This window comes from Heloderma suspectum, chromosome 16 (assembly GCF_057233095.1).
Source record: "Heloderma suspectum isolate Gila_16-S chromosome 16, 16-S_ref, whole genome shotgun sequence".
Classification (NCBI taxonomy): Eukaryota; Metazoa; Chordata; class Lepidosauria; order Squamata; family Helodermatidae; genus Heloderma; species Heloderma suspectum.
The window spans coordinates 16156170-16182066 of NC_139473.1; the positions used below are offsets into that span (position 1 = coordinate 16156170).

Sequence of the window (25897 nt, forward strand, 5' to 3'; positions counted from 1 at the left end):
TTTCCTAGGAGGGTTTCCAAATTTTGAACAGGCCCCTGTAGATATGATATCATCTTTGTGTGCAGACATCAGCAGATGATAGTGCTTACCTCCAATTCTGGAAGGTTTCACGTGATGATTTCTACACATCAAGGTGCTGTTCAAGCTGGTATCCAGGACTGGTATCCTCAAGCAGCTCTCAAGGCCACTGCCAACCCCTGACCTGTCACTACTGTAGTGAAGCTGTAGCCACCTCCATTATCTACCTGCTCTCTTTCTCTGGGTGGCAGTGTGGGCTGTTTCCCCACTGCAATACTGAGGTGGCAGGTTGCTCCTTGCCATGACCACTTTCCTGTTTACCTACATGAGCAGCTGAGTGGTAAGAATGCAGGGACTTCCACATGCCCACCCCCCTCTTCCTCCTGCCAGGTGGGTAATTGGCAGTAAGGAGCAGCTTCCACCCATCGTATTCCTTTGGCAGCAGCTCCTAGGGGGTGGGGACACTTGAGGGCATCTTCCCAAGGTTACCCAGAGTCAAGAGCAGGCCAGGTTGGTTTTCTTCTAGCCAGCTGACAATCCCAGTGCATGGAAGGACAACCTGGCCCCAGTCACTGCTCCAGAGAACCATCAACTGCGAGAAGGCTTCGCAGTAAGAGGTGTCCCAACTGCAAGGAACATAGGAAGTTGCCTTATACTGAGCCAGACCATTCGTCCATCTCACTCAGTATTGCCTAGGATAGTGCTGACTGGCACCGGCTCTCCAGGGTTTCAGACAGGGCTCTTTCTCAGCTCTACCTGGAGATGTCGGAGTCTGAACCTGAGAACGGAGTCTGAACCTGAGAATGTCTGTGTGCAGAGCAGGTGCTCTACCACTGAGCTATAGTCCTAACCCTAGCCTGCTCTGTAGGGCACCCACTACGCGAGTTATCTGAAATATCTATAGCCTTCCCTTCTTCATGATATTGGGGCTGTTTCCAATAATATACCCCAAAGGGTATTATCACACGCTCCTCATTTCTCCGAGCGATTAGAGGCTCCAAGGACAGCACACTACCCAGATTCGGCTTCCATTGGAGGAGAGAGTACTAGGGACATACTTTTGCCTTGTTTACAAATACGCAAGCAGAGTATAAGTGGAGGTCAGCAGCATCTGCTCCCTTATCAGGAAGGCACACATGCTACACCCAAAGATGCATCCAGCCTTTCGCTCACATCAATCTCTCTCTGCTTCTGCCTGCCTGCCACAAAACAGAAGGAGCGGTTTGTTTCTTCACACAAACATAGTTTACACCAGCCCCTTCCCTTAGCTGGTGTGAGTTGGGAGAAAGTGTGTCACCTTCCAACTTCTGATAACTCTCCCACTCAGAACACTTAAGGGAGATCTCCAAAAATTTCCTAAACCTTAGCTCCTATTGAGAAAACATCTACAAACCATTCTGAGCCATTAACCAGCAGTCTGCTTGACAAAGGAGCTTGGTCACTCTAATAGTATATACATCACAATTCCAAGGTGTTTATAGATTATTATTTATATGGTGCCTTCAAACAGGTGGCCATGATACAGTCTTACATAAACAAAAGACAGCAAAGCATGTTGGCCATGAGAAACATTCCAAAGTCCATATTAATACCTTTATCAGGTCAACCAAAAGAGCACCAGAAACGTGCAAGCTTTTGAGATCTTCCATCCCGTCGCAAGATTGCAGTCATGCAAACACCATGATTTCAACACAACATGTCAGCTCTTTTTTTTCTCTTCCACCTGCTTTTTGTATCATCTTGTCTGATGAAGAGATCTGGAGAGCTTATTTATTTATTGTATTTTTATCCTGCTCCTCAGCCAAAAAAAGGCTCCTGGAGCGGCTTACAATCCATGAACAAAGAAGACAATCCCTGCCCGCAGGCTTACAATCTAAAAAAGACACAACACACAAGGAAAAGGCGATGGGGAGGGAAGAGGGAGAACAAAGAATTAGGCAGACTGTCAGCAGGGCTGGTGGGATGGCCCTGTTCCCCCCTCTCATCTCCCAAAGGAGGGGCAGTCCAAATGGAGCAGGCCCTGATGTTCCCTTTGCCTGCTCCCTCACTCCTTCTTCCCCTTGAAAGCTTACACATTCTTGTGATCTTTTGGTTGGCCTAATAAAGGTATTACATTCATATGGATTTTGGAATAAACAGAAGATAAGCCTGAGGTGCCTGCAATTTCTCAGTTTCAACAGCAGAAGGAATGACATAAGGCTCACAGAGGAGAGGGAGTGAACGCGAATGAGGGCATTGTACATACTTGGGTTTCATTTCATTTGGTTGAACAAAATGGGATCCCCCCCCCCCAAAACATGCCACGAAGAGGAAAAAAGCAATGGTATAAACAACATATATCTTTTATCGATCCAATGTGTTTTGGATGCTTACATATGGTCCATCATGAGGGAAATTGTAAATAACCAAGTTTTCTAATTAGATTGTACTCGCTCTTCAGTCTCCTGTGGTCTGTTGTTGTTTTTTTCTCTTGGTTCATTTCATTTGGGACTGAAAATTAAGGGGTTACGCAAAAGGCTCCAGGGGAAAGGTAGAATCTGAGGAGGGGTCTGAAAGAAGAGAATTAGCACCACACAGGGCCCCCTGCATAGGTGGAAGCAAGGAAGAATGACAGAGTCATCATGAGAATAGGAACCCTGAAGGCAGTCAAGAAGCTCTGCATTCAAAGAATGTGGTTTGTATACAGGTCCAAGGCTAGCACCAAGTTTGACAGGGCCTTCAGCACCTTGAGAGCAGCAACGGCACAAAGCCGCTGCTGCTGGCACCTGCCATTTTGTCGTCACCCCCCCACACACACACACACACAAACATGCCTCTGGACTCCTGTATCAAGGTTCCCCTGATGACCTGGACCCCCTGAGCAACTCCTTAAGGATCTCTTGCCTCCTTAAGCATCCCACCTTCCTTCTTTTAAATGTCCCCTTCTCAGTAAGATACTAGTGTACAAAGCCCTAAACAACTTGGGACCAGGATACCTGAGAGAGTGCCTTCCCCCTTACCAACCTGCCCAGTCACTGAGGTCATCGGAGGGCTTGCTCCTGGTGGTTCAACATGGACCTATGGCCTGATTGGAGTCCACCAGGAGAAAAGCCTTCAGTGTGGTGGCCCCCTTTCTTTGGAACTCCCTGCCCCCGAGGTCAGGCAGGCACCAACACTGTGCTGTTTCTGGCGCCTCCTAAAAACAGCACTGTTCCAGGAGGCATTCCTTAACTGACCAGTCACAGCTTTTATTGGCATTCTGTTTGTTTGTTTATTTAAAGCATGATTTTAAGGTGGTTTTTAATCTTGTTATTCTTTTACTGTTTTATCTTTTGTATTCACTGCACTGAAATCTATTTTAGATATGGAGTGGTATACAAATATTGTAAATAAATAGAATAAGGGCGCAATCCCATCTAGATAGGCGGCTGCCTCCAAACTCGGAGGTGACCGCCTATCCAAAGCAGGGCAGGAGAAGCACGGAGGGGATCGTTCCCTCCACGCTTCTCCTGCCCTGCTTTTTCAGCTAGACAGCCGATTACGATCTCCCCGCCCTGGAACGCCCCTTTCTGGGCACTCTGCACTCCTCTTGCGAGTGCGGAGAATGGGGCTGTTCCGTGCTCCCTCCGAGGCAGTGCAGAAGTGGGGGGAGGTTGGTTCTCCGGGAACCAACCTCAGAGCACGGGCTCCAAGGTCGGTTCCCCGAAAATAGCATATCCTATGGCTGTCTAGCCACTGTCTAGTGGCCATAGGATTGCTCCCTAAATAACATGGGGTGATTGACACTCCAGACACAGGTTTTAACCACAACAGTTTACTGGTAAATTTAAAGCTAGCAAATCACAGCTAAAGGTATTTACACAATAGAGGTGAGTGATACAAAAGGCATTAAAAGAAAATAAAAGTTACAAAATTCAAGTACCTTTACCCTAGCTGTCCTTAGAATGTCTGGGCTGCTTCCTCCTGCTCATTCTTCAGACTCTGCTCTCACTTCAGGCTCTGGCTGTCTCTGTTCTTACTGGCTCTCTCCCTCTCTTTATATTGCCTCCTCCCTCAAAACTGAAAGTACTGCTTCATACCTGAAGAAATGAAACTTACGCGGAGAAATGAAACTGACACTTAACCGGAGAAATGAAACTACTCCTCTCAGGGTTACCCCCTCCCAACAGAAAACTTGACCTCTAAGCCTGACCATTTTTCCCTTTGCCGCTTTAGGCCTCAAACCTTCACAGCCTGACATATGTCATCTAAGGGAAACACTAAATTGGGGGCCTAGAGGCAATGAAGGGGGAATTAAAATGGTGAGTATGCAGCTGCCAAGCTCCAATCCTGTGCAAAAGGAAGTTGGTGGCTTCCTGGCCCTTGGCGTTTTGAGTTATTGGCCCTTGGCAACTGCCGGAGGGTGCTAGCCCTATACAGGTCCCAGAGTCAATTCCCAGTGTCTCCCATTAAAAGATCTCTACCTGAGTCCCTGAAGAGCCACTGCCAGTCAGGGAAGACAATACTAGTCTAGTTGGGCAAGTACTCTCACCTGGGTGCTTCCGGATGGACAGATCCTAGCACTACGAATCAAAAGACATTGGACCAGTTCCCAGATTACACCAACCCAGATTACACTGGTTCCCTGAGTTGTTGTGAACGAGTAAGCGTGCTAGTGATCGTGCCCACTTTGAGCGAGAGCAGTTAAGCAACCCAGGGATGCTCCATTCCTGGGTTGTCACGATGTGCAAACTAGGAACTCTGGCTTGTCTCTCCCCCGACAAGGCAGAGAAATAACCCATGTTTTGTTGTTGGGCTGTACTGAGGAACACGAGAGAGGAAGCAAGGCCATTCCACAAGCCCTGCTAAAAGACTTCTCCAATGAAGACTTCTCCCTTGACTGTCACCACCAGCAGAACCTTTCCACTAGCACTGTTGAAAGACTTAATTTTTTTCCTCTTCCCTCCCCATTCCTTTTTCCTTGTGTGTTGTGTCTTTTTAGACTGTAAGCCTGCATGCAGGGACTGTCTTGTATTCCTGATTATATGTAAGCTGCTCCAAAAGTCTTGGAAGGGCTTCTGCCCTGAAAGGCAGCCTAGATATATTTTAAATAAATAAATAACGACAGATTTGGCCCTTTAAATGGTTGTATCTGCTCTGCAATTTCCCTGCGAAATATATTTATTTATTCTATGTGAATCCCTGCTCTAACTCCAAGGAGGTCAGAGTGGCCATTTACTTCAGTGAGGAATGGTGAAAATTTTGCCCCCACAGTTTAACAAGGAGAAAAAAACAGTTTTCCAAAGTTGCGAGTCTTTAACGTCAATGTCTCTCTTTGATTTTATTTCTATTTTTGTACATCACAGCCCAGACATGCCTAACAATACCTGCACAGCATATCTGTGAAGCTTTTACTCCTACATGGCATATACTTTATTACAGACCCTGTTAAGTGCTGCCAGGTTGCAACCCAGGTCAGACAAAGAGCTTCCAAGAGAAAATAAAAGCTGTCTTAGAAGATACTCATTTTTTTAAATGTCTCTCTCTTCCACTTTCTCTGTTGCATCACCAATCTTCAAAAATGAAATGATGCACTGGAAATATACCCTTAAAGTCAAAATACTCAAGCGCCCGTCTGGTTGGTTTCTTTACTTAGCTGTTTTGGCCAGTGCTCATCCAAGGTGGTGTAGTAGGCTAAAGATTATTAGGCTAATAACACCTGGGTTCAAATCTCCCCCAAACCATGAAGCTCTTGGGAAGTCACTATAAGGTTCGTATAATCAAAGCTATGGTTTTCCCAGTAGTAACGTATGGCTGCTAGAGATGGATTATAAGGAAGGCTGAGCGCCAAAGAATTGATGCTTTTGAACTGTGGTGCTGGAGAAGACTCTTACAAGTCCCCTGGACTGCAAGGAGGTCAAATCAGTCAGTCCTAAAGGAAATCAACCCCGACTGCTCATTGGAAGGACAGATCCTGAAGCTGAAGCTCAGATATTTTGGCCACCTAATGCGAAGAGAAAACTCTCTGGAAAAGACTCTGATGCTGGGAAAGACTGAAGGCAAAAGGAGAAGGGGACGGCAGAGGATGAGATGGCTGGATAGCATCACCGATGCAATGAATATGGACTTGAGCACGCTCCGGGAGAGAGCGCAGGACAGGAAGGCCTGGCGTGCTATGGTCCACGGGGTCACAAAGAGTCGGACACGACTGAACGACTGAACAACAACAACCTCTCAGGGTTGTTGTGAGGACGAAATTGAGATGCAAAGACTGCGTATGGCAACTCTGAGGAAGAGTACAATAAAAATATAAGTAATAATAATCCATTTTCAATGCCAGGGTTGCAACCTTCTGAATTTATTAAATAAAAATACATTAAACTATCCTAAACAGGTGCTGCACAGTACATTTCTGTTATCACTTGAGAAAATATTCCCGCACAGCCCAGATTAGGAGAAGAAGTTGCTACAGCAGAAGCAGTTGTTTGCAGAGAGACTATCTCTTTCTCTAAAATTTTCTAGAAATTAAGTACTGGCCAGGGCTCCCTGGGGATTAGTCCCAAAACCTGCTTTCACCTGCACATGGATGGCATGTTTTCTGAGCATGAAACTGCAGCGTTCTTTCCCGCCACCATGTAACCGCAACCAGCCCCACAGGCCTGGGCAAAAGACTTGAGCATAGCAGGTGCCATCTTCCTTTCCTGCTTTGACTCTTGTCTTGTGCCTTTACCAGCAGTTTCGCACGCAAAAATTAAACCCTGAATCTTTCCGTAGTGGAAATTTCTGCCAGTTAGTCACAGGAGCCCTTTATGCAATGTGGCAAGGGAAAGAAGTGGGAACCCTCCTTAGCGTAAAGAAAGAAAGAAAGAAAGAAAGAAAGTCCCCAGTCTGTTAATACTGTTTAAAAAAGTTATGTTTTGAGAAGAATAAGGGTATGAGCTTTATACAGGGTGGGTTGCCCATTTCTTGGAAGTATTTTGTGTGTATAATTTGGTAACTTTTTTATTGTCCATCTGATGAAGTTTGTGTTTGTGTTTCTTGGTTGTATAATAAATTTTATTAAAAAAAAAAAGCAGTTATGTCGCTATTTGCTTTTAAGTTGATTTTCAGCCAAAGCCCCTCACAAATTCGGAAACATTTTTAAATAGCGCCGTCTAAACCAACCAACAAATAAGCAAACGGTAATAAAAGCAATATAATAAATATATAAAGCAAGCCAATCTCGGGCCTTAAGCTACGGCTGCTGCTGTTGTTTTTTTCCCCCCGTTGCCTCAGGATTTTAAGCCTTTTATTTAACTTTTCAAAAAGGGACGATATTCGGACGGCCTGAATGAAATCGCTCTCTCGTCTTATGCATCAAACTGTGGTGTTTTGTTTTGTTTTTAATTTAATTTTTTTTATTGTTGTTATTATTGTGTGTAAACTGCTTTAGGGACACTGTGCGGCGTTCGCCAGGGCGGCGTGTTCAACGAATAAAATGGAAATAAAACGTATGCGCCGTGTGAGGCGGAAGGCCAAGTTCCACAGTTTTTGCGTAATTTTTATTTTTATATATGCTGAGGGGAGAGGAGAGGAGAGGAGAAGGAACGACCTCTCTCCCCCTGCCCTCGCTCCCGCTCTGGCGAACTTCTTAGGGTTGGCGAATTCCAGTCAGCCAGCTCTGCCCTTCCCAAGATGGCGCCGGACGGAGGGGAGAGATAAATAACAAGACCGTCCGCCCCCACGGGCACGCGCCTTTCTCTGCGCGCGCCGCCGCCGCCGCCGCCCTCTCGCTCTGACGGCTTCGACCTTCCAAAGATGGCGGAGCCTGGCGGGGGTGGGCCAATGAGCCAGCGAGAGAGAGAGAGAAGGGGGGGGGGAAATAGAAGAGGGGAGGAGGGAAGGCCGAGTGTGTGTGTGTCTATGTGAGAGAGGGAGAGGGAGAGACAGCGCGCCTGCGCGAGCGGCGAGTGCGCCTGCGCGCCGGGGTGCAGTGAAATTCCGTGAGGGAGGGGGGAGAGGAAGGAAGGGAGGGGGGAGAGGAAGGAAAGCTGAGGGAAGGCTCCGCGCGAGGGAGACGCGGCGGCGCGAGCGACAGGGCTGCGGCCGCCCCCCCCCCGCGCCTCAGGATCCCCTCAGCGCGGCGGCGCCCCTCCCCCTCCCCCTCCCCCCGCGGCGGGGGGCCGCGAGCAGCGCTGCTCTGGCGGCGGCGCCCAGAGGGCGGGCGGGCAGGCCCCCGGCGGCGGGGCCGGCGTGAGCGGCGGGGCGCGCGCGGGCGAGCACTCGCCGGCTGGCTGTAGCCCGACGGCGGCGGCGGCGGCGGCGACGACGACGACGAGGAGGCGGAGCGGGAGCGGGAGCAGCAGCAGCAGCGCCGCCGCCGCCGCCCCAGACTCCCTCCCCGGGCGCCGGCGGGGAGAATGACGGAGCTCCAGTCCGCGCTGCTACTGCGGAGACAGCTGGCGGGTGAGTGGCCTCGGCGGGCTGGCCGCCGCGGGACCTGACCGGGCGGAGCGGGGGGGGGAGGGAATTGTGGGCTGGGGAGCCACGGGGTGGGGGTGGGGGTGGGGGTGGGGGTGGGGGTGGGGGGAGACGGTCCCGAAGGGAAGTAGGGGGTGGGGTGCTGGAGGTCTGTGTGGGGGTGGGCGGGGAAGGGAGTGAAATGTGGGCTGGGGAGCCATGGGGTGGGGGGTGACTGTCCCGAAGGGAAGTAGGGGGTGGGGTGTAGGGGGTCTGTGTGGGGGTGGGCGGGGAAGGGAGTGAAATGTGGGCTGGGGAGCAATGGGGGGGCTGGGGGAGACTGTCCCGAAGAAAAGTAGGGGGTGGGTGGGGGGTGTAGGGGGTCTGTGTGGGGGTGGGCGGGGAAGGGAGTGAAATGTGGGCTGGGGAGCAATGGGGGGGCTGGGGGAGACTGTCCCGAAGAAAAGTAGGGGTGGGGTGGGGGGTGTAGGGGGTCTGTATGGGGGTGAGTGGGGAAGGGAGTGAAATGTGGGCTGGGAAGCAATGGGGGGGCTGGGGGAGACTGTCCCGAAGAAAAGTAGGGGGTGGGGTGGGGGGTGTAGGGGGTCTGTATGGGGGTGGGTGAGGGGAGGGAGTGGAATGTGGCCTGCGACGCAATGGGGGGGTTGCTGGGAGACTCTCCCAAAGAAAAGTAGGAGTTGGGGGCAGTGGGGGGAGGTAAGAAGTGGGGTTTGGGCATGGTGGAGGGAAATTTGGGCAAGGGGAGAGATTAAAGGGGAAGTGGTATTCCTTGGGGAGGGGGAGATTGAAGGTTTCCTGAAGGAGGGGCAGTATACTGAATGGGGGGGAGGTAGGAGATGGAGTTATGAAGAGGAGACAAGGCTTTGATGTTTGCAGAGGTGGGGGGGTTGGAAGCAGGGTGGGGGGTCTGGGGGCATTGAGAGGGGGGCCTAGGGGGGCCTAAGGGGGCACCATGCGGAGTGGGAGGTGTAGCTGGGAGGTGTGTGGAGCAACAGGAAGGGCTGGGCGAGGTATGGTGTGGACAGGCAGTGGGAGTTCTCAGAAAGAGGCCAGTGTGGCCTAACTGGGGGGAGGGAAGCAATGTTGAGGTGAGCTGAGTGGGGTGGTGAAGGGTAGCTGGAGTAGACAAGAGGTCTCCAGGCACAGGTGTGGTGTACAGTCTGGTGAGGCAGTCGCGTGTAAACAGCTTTGGAGCGTAGTAAGTGGAGGGGTGTAAAGGTAAGTGAGGTGTCAGGGATACAGTGGTGGGGTTTGAGGTAGGTGGTCAGCCTTTTCTGTACCAAGGGGGAAGTTTAAAAAGGCAAGAGACACCTTTCTAGATTTCCCTGCACTGAATGTGGAAGGATAGCTAGGCACCATGAGGGGAGCTATGAAAAGTAAAAAAGGGCCAGGAGCCGGCTATGTAGGGCAACCAGGGTTGAAACAAGGGGGAGTGGCTTGGGGAATACACAGGGAGAAGCTTGACAAATGGGAAGAGTACAGAGGTGTGGAGGCCTGAGTGAGTTGGTGAAGGGGCACGTGATAGAAGGATCTTGGTGTTAGGGGTGGTATACTAAGTGGTCTTTGAAAAGTCATGGGAACAGGCTGGAGAATAGTGGCTAAGGAAAAGTTAAGTGAGCCCAGTCTGGGGCAGCTGTAGTTGGAAGTTTGGTAGGGATGACTTGAGTGAGACTTGGGAATGAGGAAAAAGCAAGCGGGTTTAAGCAAGTTAAAGGCTGAGTGTTCCAGAGGGAGGGGGAGTCGGAGAGGAGGAGCAAGCTGAAGTTACCTTAGGTTGCTTAAGTGAGTGACAGAGTACTTATTGAACAACTGGAATTGGGAGCAAGTGGTAAGCAGGAATGTTTGGGGTGCACCAAGGTGATGGAGTATGAAGAGGTGATAAATCTGAGAGGACCTAAGAAAATGTCCCCCAAAGAAAGAGTGTAGAAGGAAGTTATAGGGAGTAGGGCAAAGTGGGCAAAAAGTGAGAGTCATGACTTTGGTGAGAGAGATCAAGATCCTGCTTGTATGTATTAGTTGAACAGGGCAGGCAGGATGATTCTAGTAGAGGAAGCTTAGCTGTTGAGTGTGAAGGGTTGAACTGAGGTCAAACCTTAGAAATTGAAAATGGGACTAATCATTTGTGGGCTTACCACAAACGATTAGTCCCATGCTTTAGTGTGTGTTCACTGGTATAAAGCTGACATCCCCTAGGCTAGCAGGTACCTTGTGTGAAGAGAGGAAGTTGAACTGTCTGTGTTTAGAGAAGGGTTTGAGCTACTGCCTTGATTTCTCCCCCGCTTTCCCCTCCGGTGCTCATTTTATAGAATAAGATTGTACATTGCCTGTTCTGAACAAACCCAAGTAGGGTTGACATCTGTGGAGTACTATATTGGGGTGGGGTTGCAGGGGGATAAATTAGCATTGTTTCAAATCCATAATAGGGAGCTATTGCAGTCTACAACTTTTTTTCTTGCTGGGATCGCTGCCAGTAGTATTCCTTTCTAACCCCCTCCACTGTTCTTGGGTAGGTGATATCATCTTAAAGCTGCTGTTGTTTTTCAGAGTAGGAGGGATATGGGTTCTGTGGGGTGACTAGATCTGAACACTGGGGATGGAATTGGTAGACTTTAGAGGGATTTGGGGAGTAGAAGGGATGTTATTAGAAAGATTGGCTGCTTCCTTCACTCTTCTGATTTGCTTTCACAGCTATTCCCCTCCCCCTTCCTTTGTCCCCAGCCTGACCAGCCTTGCTTGGCTAACACTCTAGCTACTGGGGGGGGGGGGGGCATGGCTGAGCTTGGTCTGGCCCGGCACTTGTGCCAGGCATGCGCGGAAGTTGCCTGAGTGGTTAGACTTGCAGTGCTGACCCATGTGCTACTCACTGCCAGACTGAAAGAGAAATGAACCAGCATTTGGTTGTTGCATTGGGTGTAGAGAACAGCATGTGTCACCTCTTCCTTCTTGCCCTCCTCCCACCTCCTGTGTTCATGCTTCCCCCTTGACTTTTCAGTCCTTCAGCCTCTCTGACTTCTCCTATGAGGATGAAGTAAGCCCTTTTTGCGGATTTACTAGTAGTTTGATGAAGGTGCTAGTCAAAGCTGACTGACCTTCTCTTCCCTTGCGTAAAAAAGGATTGCTTCAGATTACAGTAAGCAAACATACAGGGTTTGGTATAGTGTTGTTCTGGGAAGCAAGGCTCTGGCTTAAGAGTAAGGGGTGCGCAAAGCAGATTTGGGGGAGGGAAGCAATTGCTGTAGCAGTGTAAAATAAAGAGCCTATTTAAAATCTGTGGAAGAAAGAGTTTTAGGTTAAAATACTAAAGGCACTGCACTAATATGGGATGCCTTCTAAAGCTGACCTTAAGTGTAAAGGTGTGGAGAATAAGTGCTTAGGTTTCCTTTCCTTTGCTCTGTCTATGGGCACCATAGTGCCACTCAGATATGTAGCTATTGCATTGCCATGCCAGTGCTTTTTTATTTTAAATGTAGTGCAAAGTACTGTATCAACTGTTGAATGCTTCATGTGGCAATGTGACAGCTGGATCTTGTTTCATTTTGCACCATATAGTTGTGCATGGAAAAACCAGACTATCAGATCATACATAGTGTAAAACAGCCGTCCCCAAATCTGGTGCCCTCCAGGTGTGTTGGTCTATAACCTCCATCATCCCCAGCCAGGCCAATGGTTGCTGGGGATGATGGAAGCTATGGTCCAACACTTTTTGTGAGCTGTCCAGAGAGCTTCGGCTATTGGGCGGTATAGACATTAAATAAATAAACAAACACATCTGGAGGGCACCAGGTTGGAGAAGGCTGGAGTAGAGAGTGGAGGAAAATGGCATAAATAGGCCATAAGCAGCGAGTGCCTGGCACCCCATCAAAGAGAGTTGGAAGCCCTAATCTGGAACATCAAAAACCCCTACCAGCAGTACTTCTATTTTATCTGGATTAAGACTGAGTTTGTTAGCCCACATCCTTGATCAGCCTTCCCCAACCTGGGGATCTCCAGATGGTGTTGGAATACAACTTTCATGCCATTGGCAATACTAGCTGTGGATGGTGGGAGCTGTAGTTCCACTCATCCGGTGGGCGCCAGGTTGCAGACAGAGTAAGAACAAGGCACTAGTGTGAAATCTTCCCAACACAAACTCATGAGTTGTGACTCCAACACGCCTTGTTCCTCTACTTCAGCATTTCTGATGCCCCAAAAGGAGGAGAAGAAGGGGAAACAGGTAGAAGACCTTTCACGCTCTGAAAGACAGATGTATTGGTGGCAGAAAAAGATGAAAACACAGTAGTTTGATATGGGTGTGGAGGGGGAGGGAATTGCCTGTCCATTCTTTCAAGGGTGGTGTAAGCTGAAGTGAGCAGTTTGTATTCATACAAACAAATCCATAAAACTGGTTGCCCTTTGTATACTACATTGGGACTCTTGCAAACACACCCCCATGCGACCCAACCATGTATCTTAAATCCTGGCTGGACATAACCTGTGCAGGGGGATAAGGCTGTACCTTTAATGGAGGAGTGGCCATAGCTCAGCAGTAGAGTACCTGCTTTGCATCCACAAGGTCTCAAGTTCAACCAAAGACTAAAGGAATCTTTGGGAGTGGGGCTGGGCGAGACTCCTTCTGCTGCAGACCTTGGAAAACTGCCATTTGGACCAAAGATCTGCCTCTATTTAAGGCAATTTGATATGTTCATAATCCTTTAACACTTTTGTAGTTCAGGAACCATCTCTAACACTCCGTGATCCAGCTCTAAGTCACATCTAAACATGGAGTGATGTTGCTCCAGAATGTGGCTGCATAACTCACTGAAAGTAATGCAGTGTGGATAGTTGACTTCCACATTTAGATGTACATCCAACTTGCACCTGGTGTTTCTGCTCCAGCAAGTGATACGCACACACAACACTCTTTTTCTGCCTGCTGATCTCCTTATCTGTCTTGAGGTGTAAGGGTTCTGCACTTTCACTTGCCGTGTGAGTGCTGCTGCTCTCTGGCAAGTGTAAAGATGCCTCCTTCCCAATCTTGGAGCTTCAGAAAGGGACAGGAATAATTCCTGTAGTTGTGTAGTGAACCCTGTCTCCTTCCCCAGCATTCGCTGCTCCAGAGCTGGGGAAGATTGTGTGTGTGTGTGTGGGGGGCTTTAGCTCTTATTCTGCTGAGGCACCTGGAACACCTCGGCAGTGTAGATCCCATCAGATAAGCCTCTGCTGTCTTTTCCATCTCTGAACATGGAGCAGGGGATTGGTCAAAAGCATTAGTGGAGGGGCAGGTCCTGGTGACACCAATTTTTTGGCTTGGCTACCAAGTCCAGCCAAAACTTGTAGACCTGTGCTGATAAATGCTACTTATTGTTGGCAATACTGGTTTAAAATGAATACTAGAAATGTTGACATTTCTAAAGGTAGGGGCCAGCATTCCTTTGAGAGCTTTGGTATAGTAACTCTTTACGTGTGTCTGTGTCAGTTCTTGTGTAGTCATAACAGGGTCTTGTAGCATCTTAATAAATGTGGGTCCTTATTCCAGGTAAAGCTTGTTTAAAAACAAAACAGGGGCTCTGTTCATATTGTGTTCTGTGCTAAAATGTTTGTACCTTGTGTTGGGTACTTGGGACAGATTAGGGATTCTGTTGGTGTACCGCCCACCCCGCTGCCCATCAGACTCCCTGCCTGAGCTGACAGAGGTGGTCTTGGACTTGGTGTTGAGGACCCCTAGGATGATGGTCCTGGGGGATCTCAACTTCCATGCCGAGGCCACTGTATCCGGGGCAGCTCAGGGCTTCATGGCCGCCATGACAACCATGGGGCTCTCTCAACATGTCATCGGCCCAACGCATATAAAAGGACACACGCTTGATCTGGTTTTCTCGACTGGGCAGGAGGATGGTGATCTGAAAGTGGAGGAATTAACATCTGTCCCTTTGTCATGGTCAGATCACTTCCTGCTGAGGTTTAGACTCCTGGCAGCCTTCCCTCTCTGCAAGGGTGAGGGACCTATTAAAATGGTCCTCCCCCGGCAGCTAATGGATTCCAATGGATTCTAGAGGGCTCTGGGGGATTTTCCTGCTGGTATGGCTGGTGCTCCTGTCGAAGCCCAGGTCGCTCTGTGGAATGCAGAGATTACTCTGGCGGTTAACATGATCGTGCCCAAGCGCCCTCTCCCTCTGAGCAGAGCCTAGCCAGCTCCTTGGTATACACCTGAGCTGAGGGCAATGAAGCAAGAGGGGTGACGGCTACAACGCAGGTGGAGGAAAACTCGTGCTGAGTCTGACCGAACACAGGTAAGAGCCCACTATCAAGCCTACTCAATGGCGGTGAGGGTGGCAAAGAGACAGTTCTTTTCCACCAGCGTTGCATCTTCTCAGTGTCGTCCAGTGGAGATTTTCCGAGTGGGTCATGGCCTGTTACATTCTGGGGCAGGGAGAGAGACGGTGGAACCCTCAGTGGCATGCTGTGATAAGTTTGCAAGGCACTTTGAAGATAAAGTGGTTCAGATTCGTCATGAATTGGACACCACCATTAATGCAGTTCCATTGGTAGAGGCGTTCAGAGCACCGTCTGGTCCAGTTTTATTGGATGAGTTTCAGTTACTGAGGCCTGCGGATGCAGACAAGGTACTTGGCCAAGTCCGATCGACTACTTGTGTGCTTGACCCTTGCCCTTCATGGCTTATTAAATCAAACAAGGAGGGGATGTCCGGCTTGGTCCAGGAGGTTGTAAATTCCTCCTTGAGAGAGGGAGTGGTGCCTGCTGCTTTAAAAGAGGCAGTAATTAGACCACTCCTGAAAAAGCCTAACCTGGACCCAGAGGATATTAACAATTATAGGCCAGTGGCCAACATTCCCTTCCTGGGCAAGATGCTTGAGCGGGTGGTTGAAGGACAGCTCCAGGCACTGTTGAATGAAACGGATTATCTAGATCCATTTCAATCGGGCTTCAGGCCTAGTTTTGGAACGGAAACTGCCTTGGTTGCCCTGTGGGATGACCTCTGCCGGGAGAGGGACAGGGGGAGTGTGACCCTGTTGATTCTCCTGGACCTCTCAGCGGCTTTCATTACCATCAACCATGGTATCCTTCTGGATAGGTTGTCTGAGTTGGGAGTTGGAGGCACTGCACTACAGTGGTTCCGCTCCTACTTGGATGGCCGATTCCAGAAGGTGGTGCTGGGGGATTATTGCTCTCTGCCATGGCAATTGTGCCATGGGGTTCCACAGGGCTCTATTCTATCCCCCATGCTGTTTAACATCTACATGAAACCGCTGGGGGAGGTTATCCAGAGGTGTGGGCTGAGGTGCCATCAATATGCGGATGACACCCAGCTCTACCTCTCTTTCTCATTAAACTCAGGTGAGGCAGTGGCTGTTCTAAATTAGTGCCTGGGCATGGTAATGGACTGGATGAGGGCCAGTAAACTGAAACTCAGTCCAGACAAGACGGAGGTACTGTTAGTGGGTGGTTTGTCTGCCCGGCTAGGTGATATTCAACCTGTTCTGGAGGGGGTTGCACTCCCCCTAAAGGATCAGGTTCGTAGTTTGGGGGTGCTCTTGGATCCAGAACTGTCACTTGAGGCACAGGTGAACTCAGTGGCACAGAGCACTTTTTCTCAGCTTAGGCCGGAATACCAACTACGCCCTTACCTGGACAGAGATAGCCTAGCTACAGTTATCCATGCTCTGGTAACTTCTCGTCTGGATTACTGCAATGCGTTATACGTGGGGCTGCCTTTGAAAACGGTCCGGAAACTTCAGCTGGTCCAAAACAGGGCAGCAAGATTGTTAACAGGGACTGGCCAGCGAGCTCATATTACGCTAGTACTTTTTCAGCTGCACTGGCTGCCAGTCCATTTCTGGGCCCGATTCAAAGTGCTGGTGTTAACATTCAAAGCCCTTAACGGCGTGGGGCCAGGATACCTGAAGGATCGCCTCCTCCCATGTGTGCCTGCCCGGACCTTAAGATCATCGTTAGCGGCCCTTCTCCGTGAGCCTCTGCCAAAGGAAGTGAGGCGGGTGGCTACTAGGAGGAGGGCTTTTCTGCTGTGGCACCCTGGCTCTGGAACAAGCTCCCTAGTAAGGTTCGCCTGGCACCTATCTTGTATTCCTTTCGGTGCCAGGTGAAGACTTTTTTTATTTTCCCAGGCATTTTAGCTTTCTAGACTTTTAGCTTTGCTGTTTTAAATCTGTATTTTAAACTCCTGCACTGCTGCTAGGTTTTATTGTGGTTGTATTGTTATATTGTGGTTTTAATGTTCTATATATTTTAAATTGTTTTATTGTGTGCTGTTTGGTTTTAACTTTTGTGAACCGTCCAGAGAGCTTCGGCTATTGGGCGATATAGAAATTAAACAAACAAACAAATAAATAAATAAATAAATAAAATGTCTGCAGACTAGGACTTCCTCTTGATAAGACAATTCCCCCAAAAAAGTCTGATCAGGAAATTCAGACTTCCCAGCACTGTGTTTCCTATGGCTGCCTGCTCTAAGAGGGAACTCCCTTGTGCAGCTGATGTTCCCAGCCCCCTCCTGTTCTCTGGCACTTGTGTTCCAGTTTCAGCTGTTCTAATCTTTAAACAGTCAGAATGTTAGCAAGTTGTATTACTGTCTACTTCTGTCACACATATATCAGCTGTGTTATTAGGCACTTACTTCTAGGGAGGTAGCCATGTTAGTCTTCTGCAGCAAAAATAAGTCTTGCGACACCTGAAAGACAGATTTATTGTGGCAGTTCATACCACAATAAATCTGTTAGTCATTAAGGTGCCATAAGACTTGGGTTTTCTTTATTATAGGCAACTTGTGAAGCATGTTTTCTCCCACTTAAGGGGTATCTTATGAAGTAGGTATTGCAAGAACTGAGGTAGACTGAAGTAGACATTTGAGGGTGATGTTGATCCTTGATCTGTTAGGTAGTTATGCCTTAAACCAGGGATGAGCAAGTTTGGTGGGTCCGAGGGCCCCCTTGGAATCCACAAGGGGCTGCACCCCTCCCTGCTGCCACTAGTACAGTGGTGGCAAATAACCAGCTTCTAGGAGGTTTCCAGGATAGCTCCTTTTTTGGTGCCGCTACACCACCAAATTTCAAGTGGGGCTGCAAAAGAGGCAGAGGCTGCATGCAGGCTATGTCTTGCCCACCCCTGCTTTACATTTTTTGAGCACAAGAGATCTGACAGGAGTTCTTCGTCCAATGCCTGTAACTGGGAGAAGAAGCCCAAGAACATAAAGAGCAAAGAAGCGTTCTGTTGGATAGTAACGTTGTTACCATTGGTCAGGGGAGTAGATTGTCCATAGGCCACAAACTAGAAAACCACATGTATGTATGTACATTGGATATCCTTTGCATGTGGCACTTTTTTCCTCGATGGGGAAAGAGTGGCATGTTTCAAAAGGAAGCTTTTAGTGCTATTAAGACCGAGTGTGAATTTTCATGAGGGAGAATGGCCTGTTCTTAGCACCTTTCACCATGGACGTTTTCTAAAGTTGCTGGACTTGAGAAGACCATAGCATTGACTCTCACAGTGGGAAGATTTTAGTAACTTTTAAATAAACTGTTATGAGAAATCACTTGGATTTCACAGAAGTGGCAGTTGTAACTTTTCCGTCATCATCCGGGCATAAAAGGGCTCCTAAAAATGCGCCTAGAACAGATTTATAGCAACTCCTGTGGAGAGCTGCCACACAAACGTGTTGTTATTAGTAGTGTACGCTGCCTAGAGTGGCCAGATGGGCGGCTAATAAATTAATAAATAAACAGTGCCTGTATAGATAAAAAGGTGGGCCAACCTCTGCATCTGGTGAATGCTTTCTCTTTTCGTTTGTCTCTTCTTTCTCCTTCCCCCAATGAAATACTTTGCAGCTATGGAACAAACAGTGTGAAGACCACAACTTGGGAATGTGGCTGAACAGATTGCAGAAGGTGCACTGAGATTTATTGTAAAAACAAACAAAAACACCACCACCACCACAATATTTTTATGATGCATCTTTGTGCACTTTGAGGAATCTCTTGTTTTCTACTGTTCTAAGCTGCTTCCCTCTGCTACTTGGCCAAATGGAATACCACCTTTTAGAAAGGGATATCTTAAAGTAATATTATACCTTGTATAACTAGGTATAATATTACCTAGTTATACAAGTTATAATATTGAAATATTGTAACAATCTGACCACTGATACTCATGACGTCTTTAAATATGCAGATGAGAGTTCTTAAAAGGTTTGTCTTATATAAGTGGGGACCTTGTCAACAGATAGAGGTTTGCTAATCTCTTCAGGTTAAATGTGAATATCATGCTAGCAGTGTACATATGTTAATGGAGATAAGGGAGGACAGGATAAATTATTACTGAGCATGTGACCTTAGAATTCTGTGGTTGTGTGTGTTTTTAAAAATGATTTGCCTAGAGTGTTAAATGGTTGTGTCTCAAAGAAAGTGGAAAACATGGTAAGTGGGGTTAGAATTACTTTGCCAGGCACAAATCTTTGGTTCGTGTGCTGGCAAGAATGATAAACTTGCTAACATTCCATTATTGGTAATACATAAACAGATACCTCCTTTCTAGACTACTCTTAAACTTGTGTGTGAATGACTTGAAGTAGTACAGTTAGGAGGCATCAGAAAAAAGAACTGTCCTGAGGGCACACTACCTCCCTAGACCAATGTCTGTTGACCAAAGCTGGGGATTGGAATATGTTTTGTGCAGCTTCAGACTTTTCTCCTTAGGAAGAAGGGAATTTGCATTAAATTATGCAAACTACCAGAAAACAAACATTAACAGCCATTAACAAAAATAACATTCTAAATTGTCAATTATTGAGAGGGATATGCAAATTAAAACTATGTGGTTGATATTCAGGAAACTGAGCAGTTCTTTTCTTATGCTAGAATGATAAAGTAGACCAGTTAGTTAGACATTTTTAAATAGTATTAAATAATATGCATACCAGAAAGGCCATTTTAAAATACAGCTGTAGTGCAGAGTAGATGGTAAACTGGGGGGTAGACCCTGGACTCTGCAGAGATGAAGAGCAAAGAGCTCTGACTCCTGCCTTGCTGTCAGATAACACAATGGTGCAATTAAGAGAAGCTGCCTCCTAGGCATGTTTGGCTTCATAAGAGTATTTGACTAGTAAATTCCTTATGGTTTCCCAGCCGTAGTTAAATCCCCTTGAAGTGTCTCCTTCTCTGCACTCATTCATGGCACTCCCCTGACCCATCCCCAAATATTCCATATCTGCCCTTTTTAAAGTAACTTTAAATCCCCTCTTAGCATAATCTGAGGTCAGCCTCATTACCGAAATATGGGTGGTTGTTTAAAAACATCTGAGCTCTTCTCTTCCATTGATTCTTCAGAGTTTTGAATGATCCAGGAGATAGGTATCCACCCTTTCTCTGCCTATTGGAGTGGAATTTATTCTGTTATCTTGATGATTGCTTATGTTCCCTTGGGTCCGTTCTTTTGGGGATTTTGAAATACGTATATTTCTGGTCCACATTGGACCAGGGCCATTGACCATACTGGCTAGGGGTGATGGGAGTCACAGCCCAATCCATCTGGAGGGCAGCAGGTTGTGGAAGACATAAGGAAAACATTACTTCAGTGTGTTCAAACTACAGTAGTAAATGAGATGCCAGTCTTTGCGTTAAGAATAGTCAATTAAAGATTATAGCAGAAGACTTTGCTACTGAGGTCATTGGTTCAAGGGAACAGTATGCCTTTCCAAGTGTGTCTTTATACCTGTAATTTGGATTCAGGTATGGAAATCTTGTGTAGGTTCATTATGTTGGGGGGGGTGGGAATGGAGCTCTTAAGTAGCAGTATTCAACATCAATCCTAGTTGCATATAGAACACAAAGAGAAAAATTAGCAGAAATAATCACAATTGGGCAAGGCAACATCTCACTTTGTGCCTTCAGACCTCCCATTCCTAGGCTGTAGAAATGGTAAATGGAGCTGAAGCTCTGAACAGATGCTTTAAGACCTTAAAGCACAGTAAATTACTTCAGTGATGAGAGCAGCTTACTGTTGGGACTATTTGGCTTTTGTAAATCTGCATGTGCAGAACTCTGGGAGGGATCCAGTCTCTGGCATGAGATTTGTGAGGATCTGTACATCTCAGATTCCAAAGGCAGTGCCTGGAAAAGGCTGTAGCATTTAGGGTTTGGATCTTTGGTGGTCTGTACTCTTCTATGACATCCAGTCACTCATCCCTTGCTGTCTTCTACCCCAGTCCTGGATTTGCTGGGAAGACTATTGAGAAATTGTCAACTCACCTCTTTTAATATAGGATGTCTTATTATAAAATGCAAATGCCAAATGTTTAAATATAAATAGTTAAGAATCTGAAAATGTAAATAAGTAAAAAGTAGTAATTGTATTAAAGACAAGGTACGCAAAGACACAAACAGGTTCACAATGAATTCTGGGTAACTGGTATAAAAAATAGTTGTCAAGAGGACCTGGATGGTACCCGAAGAGAAAATGCTGAGTTAAAGCCTTATCACCTGGACTGCAGGGTTATTTGAGTAATGAACAGGGGTGAGACTGTATTATTCCAGGTCAAAAGTGTACTCAAAGTTTTCACTTATCAATTAATGACCAGAAATATTCCGTAAGGTATACACATCAAAAAGCTTGATATACGGATGTCTAGAAAAATTTATAGACCTACGTTCTTACTCAAAATCTGCTAATTAAAGTTACCTTCTCAAAGGTATGATTCAGAATTGATCACCATCTAACCTAAAAGGTGTATGTGTAAGCCTTTTTTGTATGTTTTAATTTTTCAGGAATGTTTAGTAACAAAGATAATTAAGGGAACAATCCTGTGGCCACTAGACACTGTCTAGACGACTATAGGATATGCTCATTTCTGGGAACCGACCTCAAAGCACGCACTCTGAGGTTGGTTCCTGGAAAACTGACCTCCCCCCTTGTTTGCACTGCCTCAGAGGCAGCGTGGAGGAGCCCCATCCTCCGTGCTTGGAAGAGGAGCACAGAGCGACTGAAAAGGGGCGTTCCGGGCGGGGAGAGCGGAGCTGCGCGTATGACACATCCAATGTGTTGTACAGCAGCTTCCTCTCCTGGTCGGCCCCCTCCCCCGCTGCTATACAGCCAAAAATGGCTGTCTAGAGAAAAATAGCAAGGCAGGAGAGGCGCAGAGGGAACGATCCCCTCTATGCCTCTCCTGCCTTGCTTAGGATAGGGGGTCACCTCCGAGTTCAGAGGCGGCCACCTATCTTGATAGGATTGCGCCCTTCGACTGTGAGCCCTAATTTATAGGATGGTAAATAATATTAGCTATGAAGTAATTTCTACTCAGAAATGTATAAGTATGTGCTGATTTTAGAATGAGGGAGCATCTTATTAGGAGCTCACCCGGCCTATGCACGTGTTGGCTGAATAGCTTATTCAGAATTGAATGAAGAACTTAATATTTAAAATGAGATCTCTCCTTTTTAAGCTATTAGGACTACTGGTCTAAAAACAAGAAATGTTTAGAAAATGCTATTTCCTGATAAGCTATTAAGATCTAAGAATCTTTAGCAACGCTCTACTTAACAATAAGAAATGTCTTTATGTTTTATGCAAGTTATATTTTGATGTGATGCTGCAAATATATTTCTAATAAAAATACTGATCAATCAGTAGTTAACTGGCAGCCAAAGGCTTCCTAAATTCTGAAACCATAGTTTAAAAACATTCAGCAAAGGTCAAATCCGTAACAGATCCCCTAACTGCTTCCCTTACCATCCAGCTGTTTCTTTCCTCAAAACTCAATTTTGCAGAGCCCTCCACAAATCTGAGTACTTTATCAAGTGCATAATTTGACCTCGGGTTCTCTAGGCATGGGATATAAATTGCCCTACATTAAATACAAAATTTGAATACATAAAGCACGGGGAAAAGATTTTCAGAAATATCTATCTAAAGTAGGTCTGTAATGATTCTGTCATGCGTACATAAAACTCATCTTTGTAAAAAAAAATAGCCGGGAAATTAAACTGTGTTTATCCAAGGTATTGTGATACTCGGGCATTAGAATGTCTACAATTACTACATCTGTGCAAAATATTGTGAACTGTAACACATTGTCTAATTGGTGTTGCAAGAATACATAGCTTCTGACTCTGAAATTTGTGTGCTCTTTCTGTACTCCAAGGGGAAAAAGCCAAAGATGGCTCACTTGAAGCAAGTGTCTGTACACTTTCACATGTGTCTGTCTTAAATTTGTGCACATGTCCAGATATGATCAATTGAATACTGTCAACTTTAAATTGAGTGCCATAGCTATGGAGCATTATGAAGAAACAAAAGTTACATTAACAATTCCTTTAAATGTTTAAAATTTCAGTTTAGAATTTATGTTTGACAGAACTTTCCAGGTCCAACTCAAAGTGCTGGTTTTGACCTTTGAAGCACTTCATTGGCTTAAGCCAAGAATATTTGAAGGACTTACTGTCTCTCTATCTACCCCAGTACCATACACTCAGGAAGAGAGTCAAGACACATCTTTTTAACTTGGCTTTTTCAAGATGTTCCACTTTTAAAGGTTATTCTTAATATTTTACGATGCTTTTATTTGATTATGTTTTTTCTGATTTTTTTCTACACCACCTTGGTTGGCTTCAGAAAGGTGGTGTTGAAATACAATAAATTAAATAAATACCTTCTTGTAGCTTAAGATAGCCTTGTTGCTAAACCCCTGAATGTTACTAGTCTGCAAAAGTTACTCACCTGCTTTTTATTTATAAGAGGGGCCCTTGTTAACAGTCAGAAGCAGTCTCATAAAACATTTTGAGGCTAGTAATGCAGCAGGCTGGCGGAGGCATGGCTTGCTTCCTGCCTCATCCCACCAACTCACTTGGTGTCTGTGCTAATTGGGGAGGAAGGGGCTTCACTTTGCTGCCAGTGGGCTGGCAAAAGAAGCCGGGAGCAATCCATGTCGTCTTCACCAGCCTGCAGCATTTCTGTTCTGGACATGGAGGAGGCAAAGCTCCTTCCTGTGTGTTCAGCACACACACAGAATGGTATGGTGGAGGAGGCATGGATTGCTCCCTGCCTCTTTTGCCAGCTTGCTTGATTTCTTTGCTGGATGTGCAGGAAGTGAATCTCCTTCCTGCACATTTGGCATAGAAATCAAGTATTTGAAGGACTTACTGCAGGGGAAGCAGGGAGCAATCCATGCCTCCTCCTATGCCTTCTTTATATGCTGGATGTGCAGGAAGAAGCTTTGCACATCCAGCATACAAACGGACAAGGTTGGCGCAGCAGACACAGTGGCTGGGTTCAGACGTAATGCTGAGCCATGGTCAGTAAGCGGCCTGAACTGCCCATGATGGGCTAGCGTATGGGTGGGGAGGGGGCATTGTACCTGCACATGATGGCTTAATTCCTCTGATTAAGCCACCCTCAGAACCCACACTCTGCAGTAAGGATTATTTTACCTATGGTGGGTTAGTATGTTGTCTGTCGTGTCAGTGTAGGTCACGGAGATCACCTACAGAGCGGCTCAACAAGAGCGGCCCAGAACGCTGCCGCCTCTCAAGCAATCTCTGTTCCCGCTGCAATGGAAGCTAAGATACCTGGCAGGCTGGGCAGGAGGGACGACTATGGGAGGAGGAGGGGTGAGGGGGGGGCGACAAACTATTCTGTGAAGCCAGTTTGCCTGATTGTCTGATGGGAGTGTTGTAGGTTGTTTGCATAACCACCTACACAGTGTAGTTTGCCACCCACTGTGGGTTAGCGTGATGTGTGAACAGCCCCAGTATCACTGTTTTGCCACCCTTCTGCAACTGGGCACAGAGGAAGGGGCTCCATTTCTTCTGGGACCAGTATGGATTCCAAGCGAGCTGATGAAAGGACAGATCACTCCGTCTCTCCTTTGCCAGCCTCCTCACTGCTCTCCTAGAGGGAATTCCACACACTTGCTTGAGTGGAATTCCTAGTCTCCAGTTGTGACCAGGTGAGTGGTTAAGGACAAAAGTACCATAGATCCTTAATAGAGGGTCTTCTATGGGTGCCTCTGGCTTCTGAGGCAAGGAGGGTGGCTACCAGGCAGAGGGAATTCTTAGTAGCAGCAGCCCAATTATGGAATGCTGTCTCCAGAGAGGCTTGCCTGGAGCCCATTTTGTTATTTTGGCACCAGGCAGACACTTATTTTTCTAGGCTTTTAAATGTTTTATGGGCTTTACTACTGTTCTATGCTGCTTATTAGGTGTGTATATTTTTTAAAGTTAAATTGTATCTTACTGAATTTTATTGTAAACTGCTTTGATAATTTTATTGAAAACATTCGAGGTCTTCTATCAGAATAGAAGCTATTTAGATTGAATAGTTCACAGCAGACTCTTGGGCAATGGTACTATGTAATATAAAAAATACTATTTGTTTTATACTTGGGAACTATAATTGGATAAGGGACACATGAAATAGGCTTGTATTTCCTCTCTCCCCCTTTAACATCTTTTCTCACAGCATGTCACAATTCCCTTCACTGCCATACCGGTCTCCTTCGTTTCAGTATCTAATGATTGACTTGGGGGAATCATGCTGTAAAAAAACAGGGACGTTCACAGCATGCATTGGGGCAAAATGTTTAATGGTTACTTGACCTATCAACTTTGCTCCTGTATACTCTCTTCATTGTAAAACAAACTTTAAATAAGTAGCGTGGGGGTGGATGGGTAGAATGACAGGGCATTGAGGCTAGGGCCGAAATCCAGAAAGCTGCAACATTAGCCTGGCTGAAGAGCTCCCTTTAATCTCCAGGCTGGCCTTACGATGCATTTTCTGGAACTAAAAATGTGGAGAAGCCTGTCCCTGCTAAAAACGTATCTTTTGTTCACTGAATGAAATCAGCCTGACTACAAGTGTTGCAAGCCTTCCTCAGGAGGTAAACATCTCATGAAGATGTAAAGGTGCCCTAATAGTCCTTGAGACTGAATTACTTGCTTCTCTGTACCTTTTCATGTGTATCCTGACTGGAAAGCAGCCCTGGCTTCTGATACTGCATTAAGACATACTGCATTAATAGGGCTCAACAACAAGTTTGTACCTTCCCCATTAGTGATTGTCCAAGTCTCCTTAGACTTTCATAGCTTCAGAACACTGTGCAACTTGCTCACTTCATACCTATTTTGTATATTAGGGGGCAGTGATGCAGAAATCTCACCAGTACTGAAAGATATACTGGTAAGTCTACCTTTCGGGAAAGATAAACAAACAGGTATGTGCTGAGGGAAGTGTAAAATAAAACAACTGCATGTGTGTGTGAGAGCATGGAGTATTGGCAAGTCTCATCTGAGGCATTGGGGCTGTTCTCCAGGTGCTGTTACTGGTGGTTAGACCATGCCGACAAAACAGGAAAGAGAAACTAAGCTTAGTGAGTGGATGGTCTTGTTGACTGAAATGGCTGCTCCTGTCTAGCAACTCTTTTGTCTTGGAAACAGATTGCTTAATGTTCATTTATGTTAGC

General features: G+C 46.6%; 2 protein-coding genes across 19 annotated transcripts in view; one reads left to right on the forward strand and one right to left on the reverse strand.

Annotated features, from left to right (window-relative positions):
- The window catches only part of SPNS3 (SPNS lysolipid transporter 3, sphingosine-1-phosphate (putative)), an 89580-nt gene extending 81507 nt beyond the window's left edge, over positions 1-8073 (reverse strand). For 10 of the 15 annotated variants that reach the window (XM_084822722.1, XM_084822725.1, XM_084822723.1 and 7 more), the window contains exon 1: positions 90-8073. Coding sequence is in view for 1 of the 15 variants with exons in the window: in XM_084822723.1 (XP_084678849.1) it covers positions 90-129 (40 nt within the window). In the remaining 14 variants the exon portion in view is untranslated. The remainder of the gene's footprint in view (positions 1-89) is intronic. The other 5 variants (XM_084822721.1, XM_084822720.1, XM_084822715.1 and 2 more) reach the window with 2 other exon arrangements.
- Positions 8074-8170: 97 nt separating this feature from the next.
- Positions 8171-25897, forward strand: part of UBE2G1 (ubiquitin conjugating enzyme E2 G1) — a 43256-nt gene continuing 25529 nt past the window's right edge. For 2 of the 4 annotated variants that reach the window (XM_084822726.1, XM_084822730.1), the window contains exon 1: positions 8171-8421. In XM_084822726.1, the coding sequence (XP_084678852.1) occupies positions 8376-8421 (46 nt within the window). In that variant the 5' untranslated portion in view covers positions 8171-8375. Of the gene's footprint in view, positions 8422-24225; positions 24386-25570; positions 25615-25897 lie in introns of all 4 variants that reach the window. The other 2 variants (XM_084822729.1, XM_084822727.1) reach the window with 2 other exon arrangements.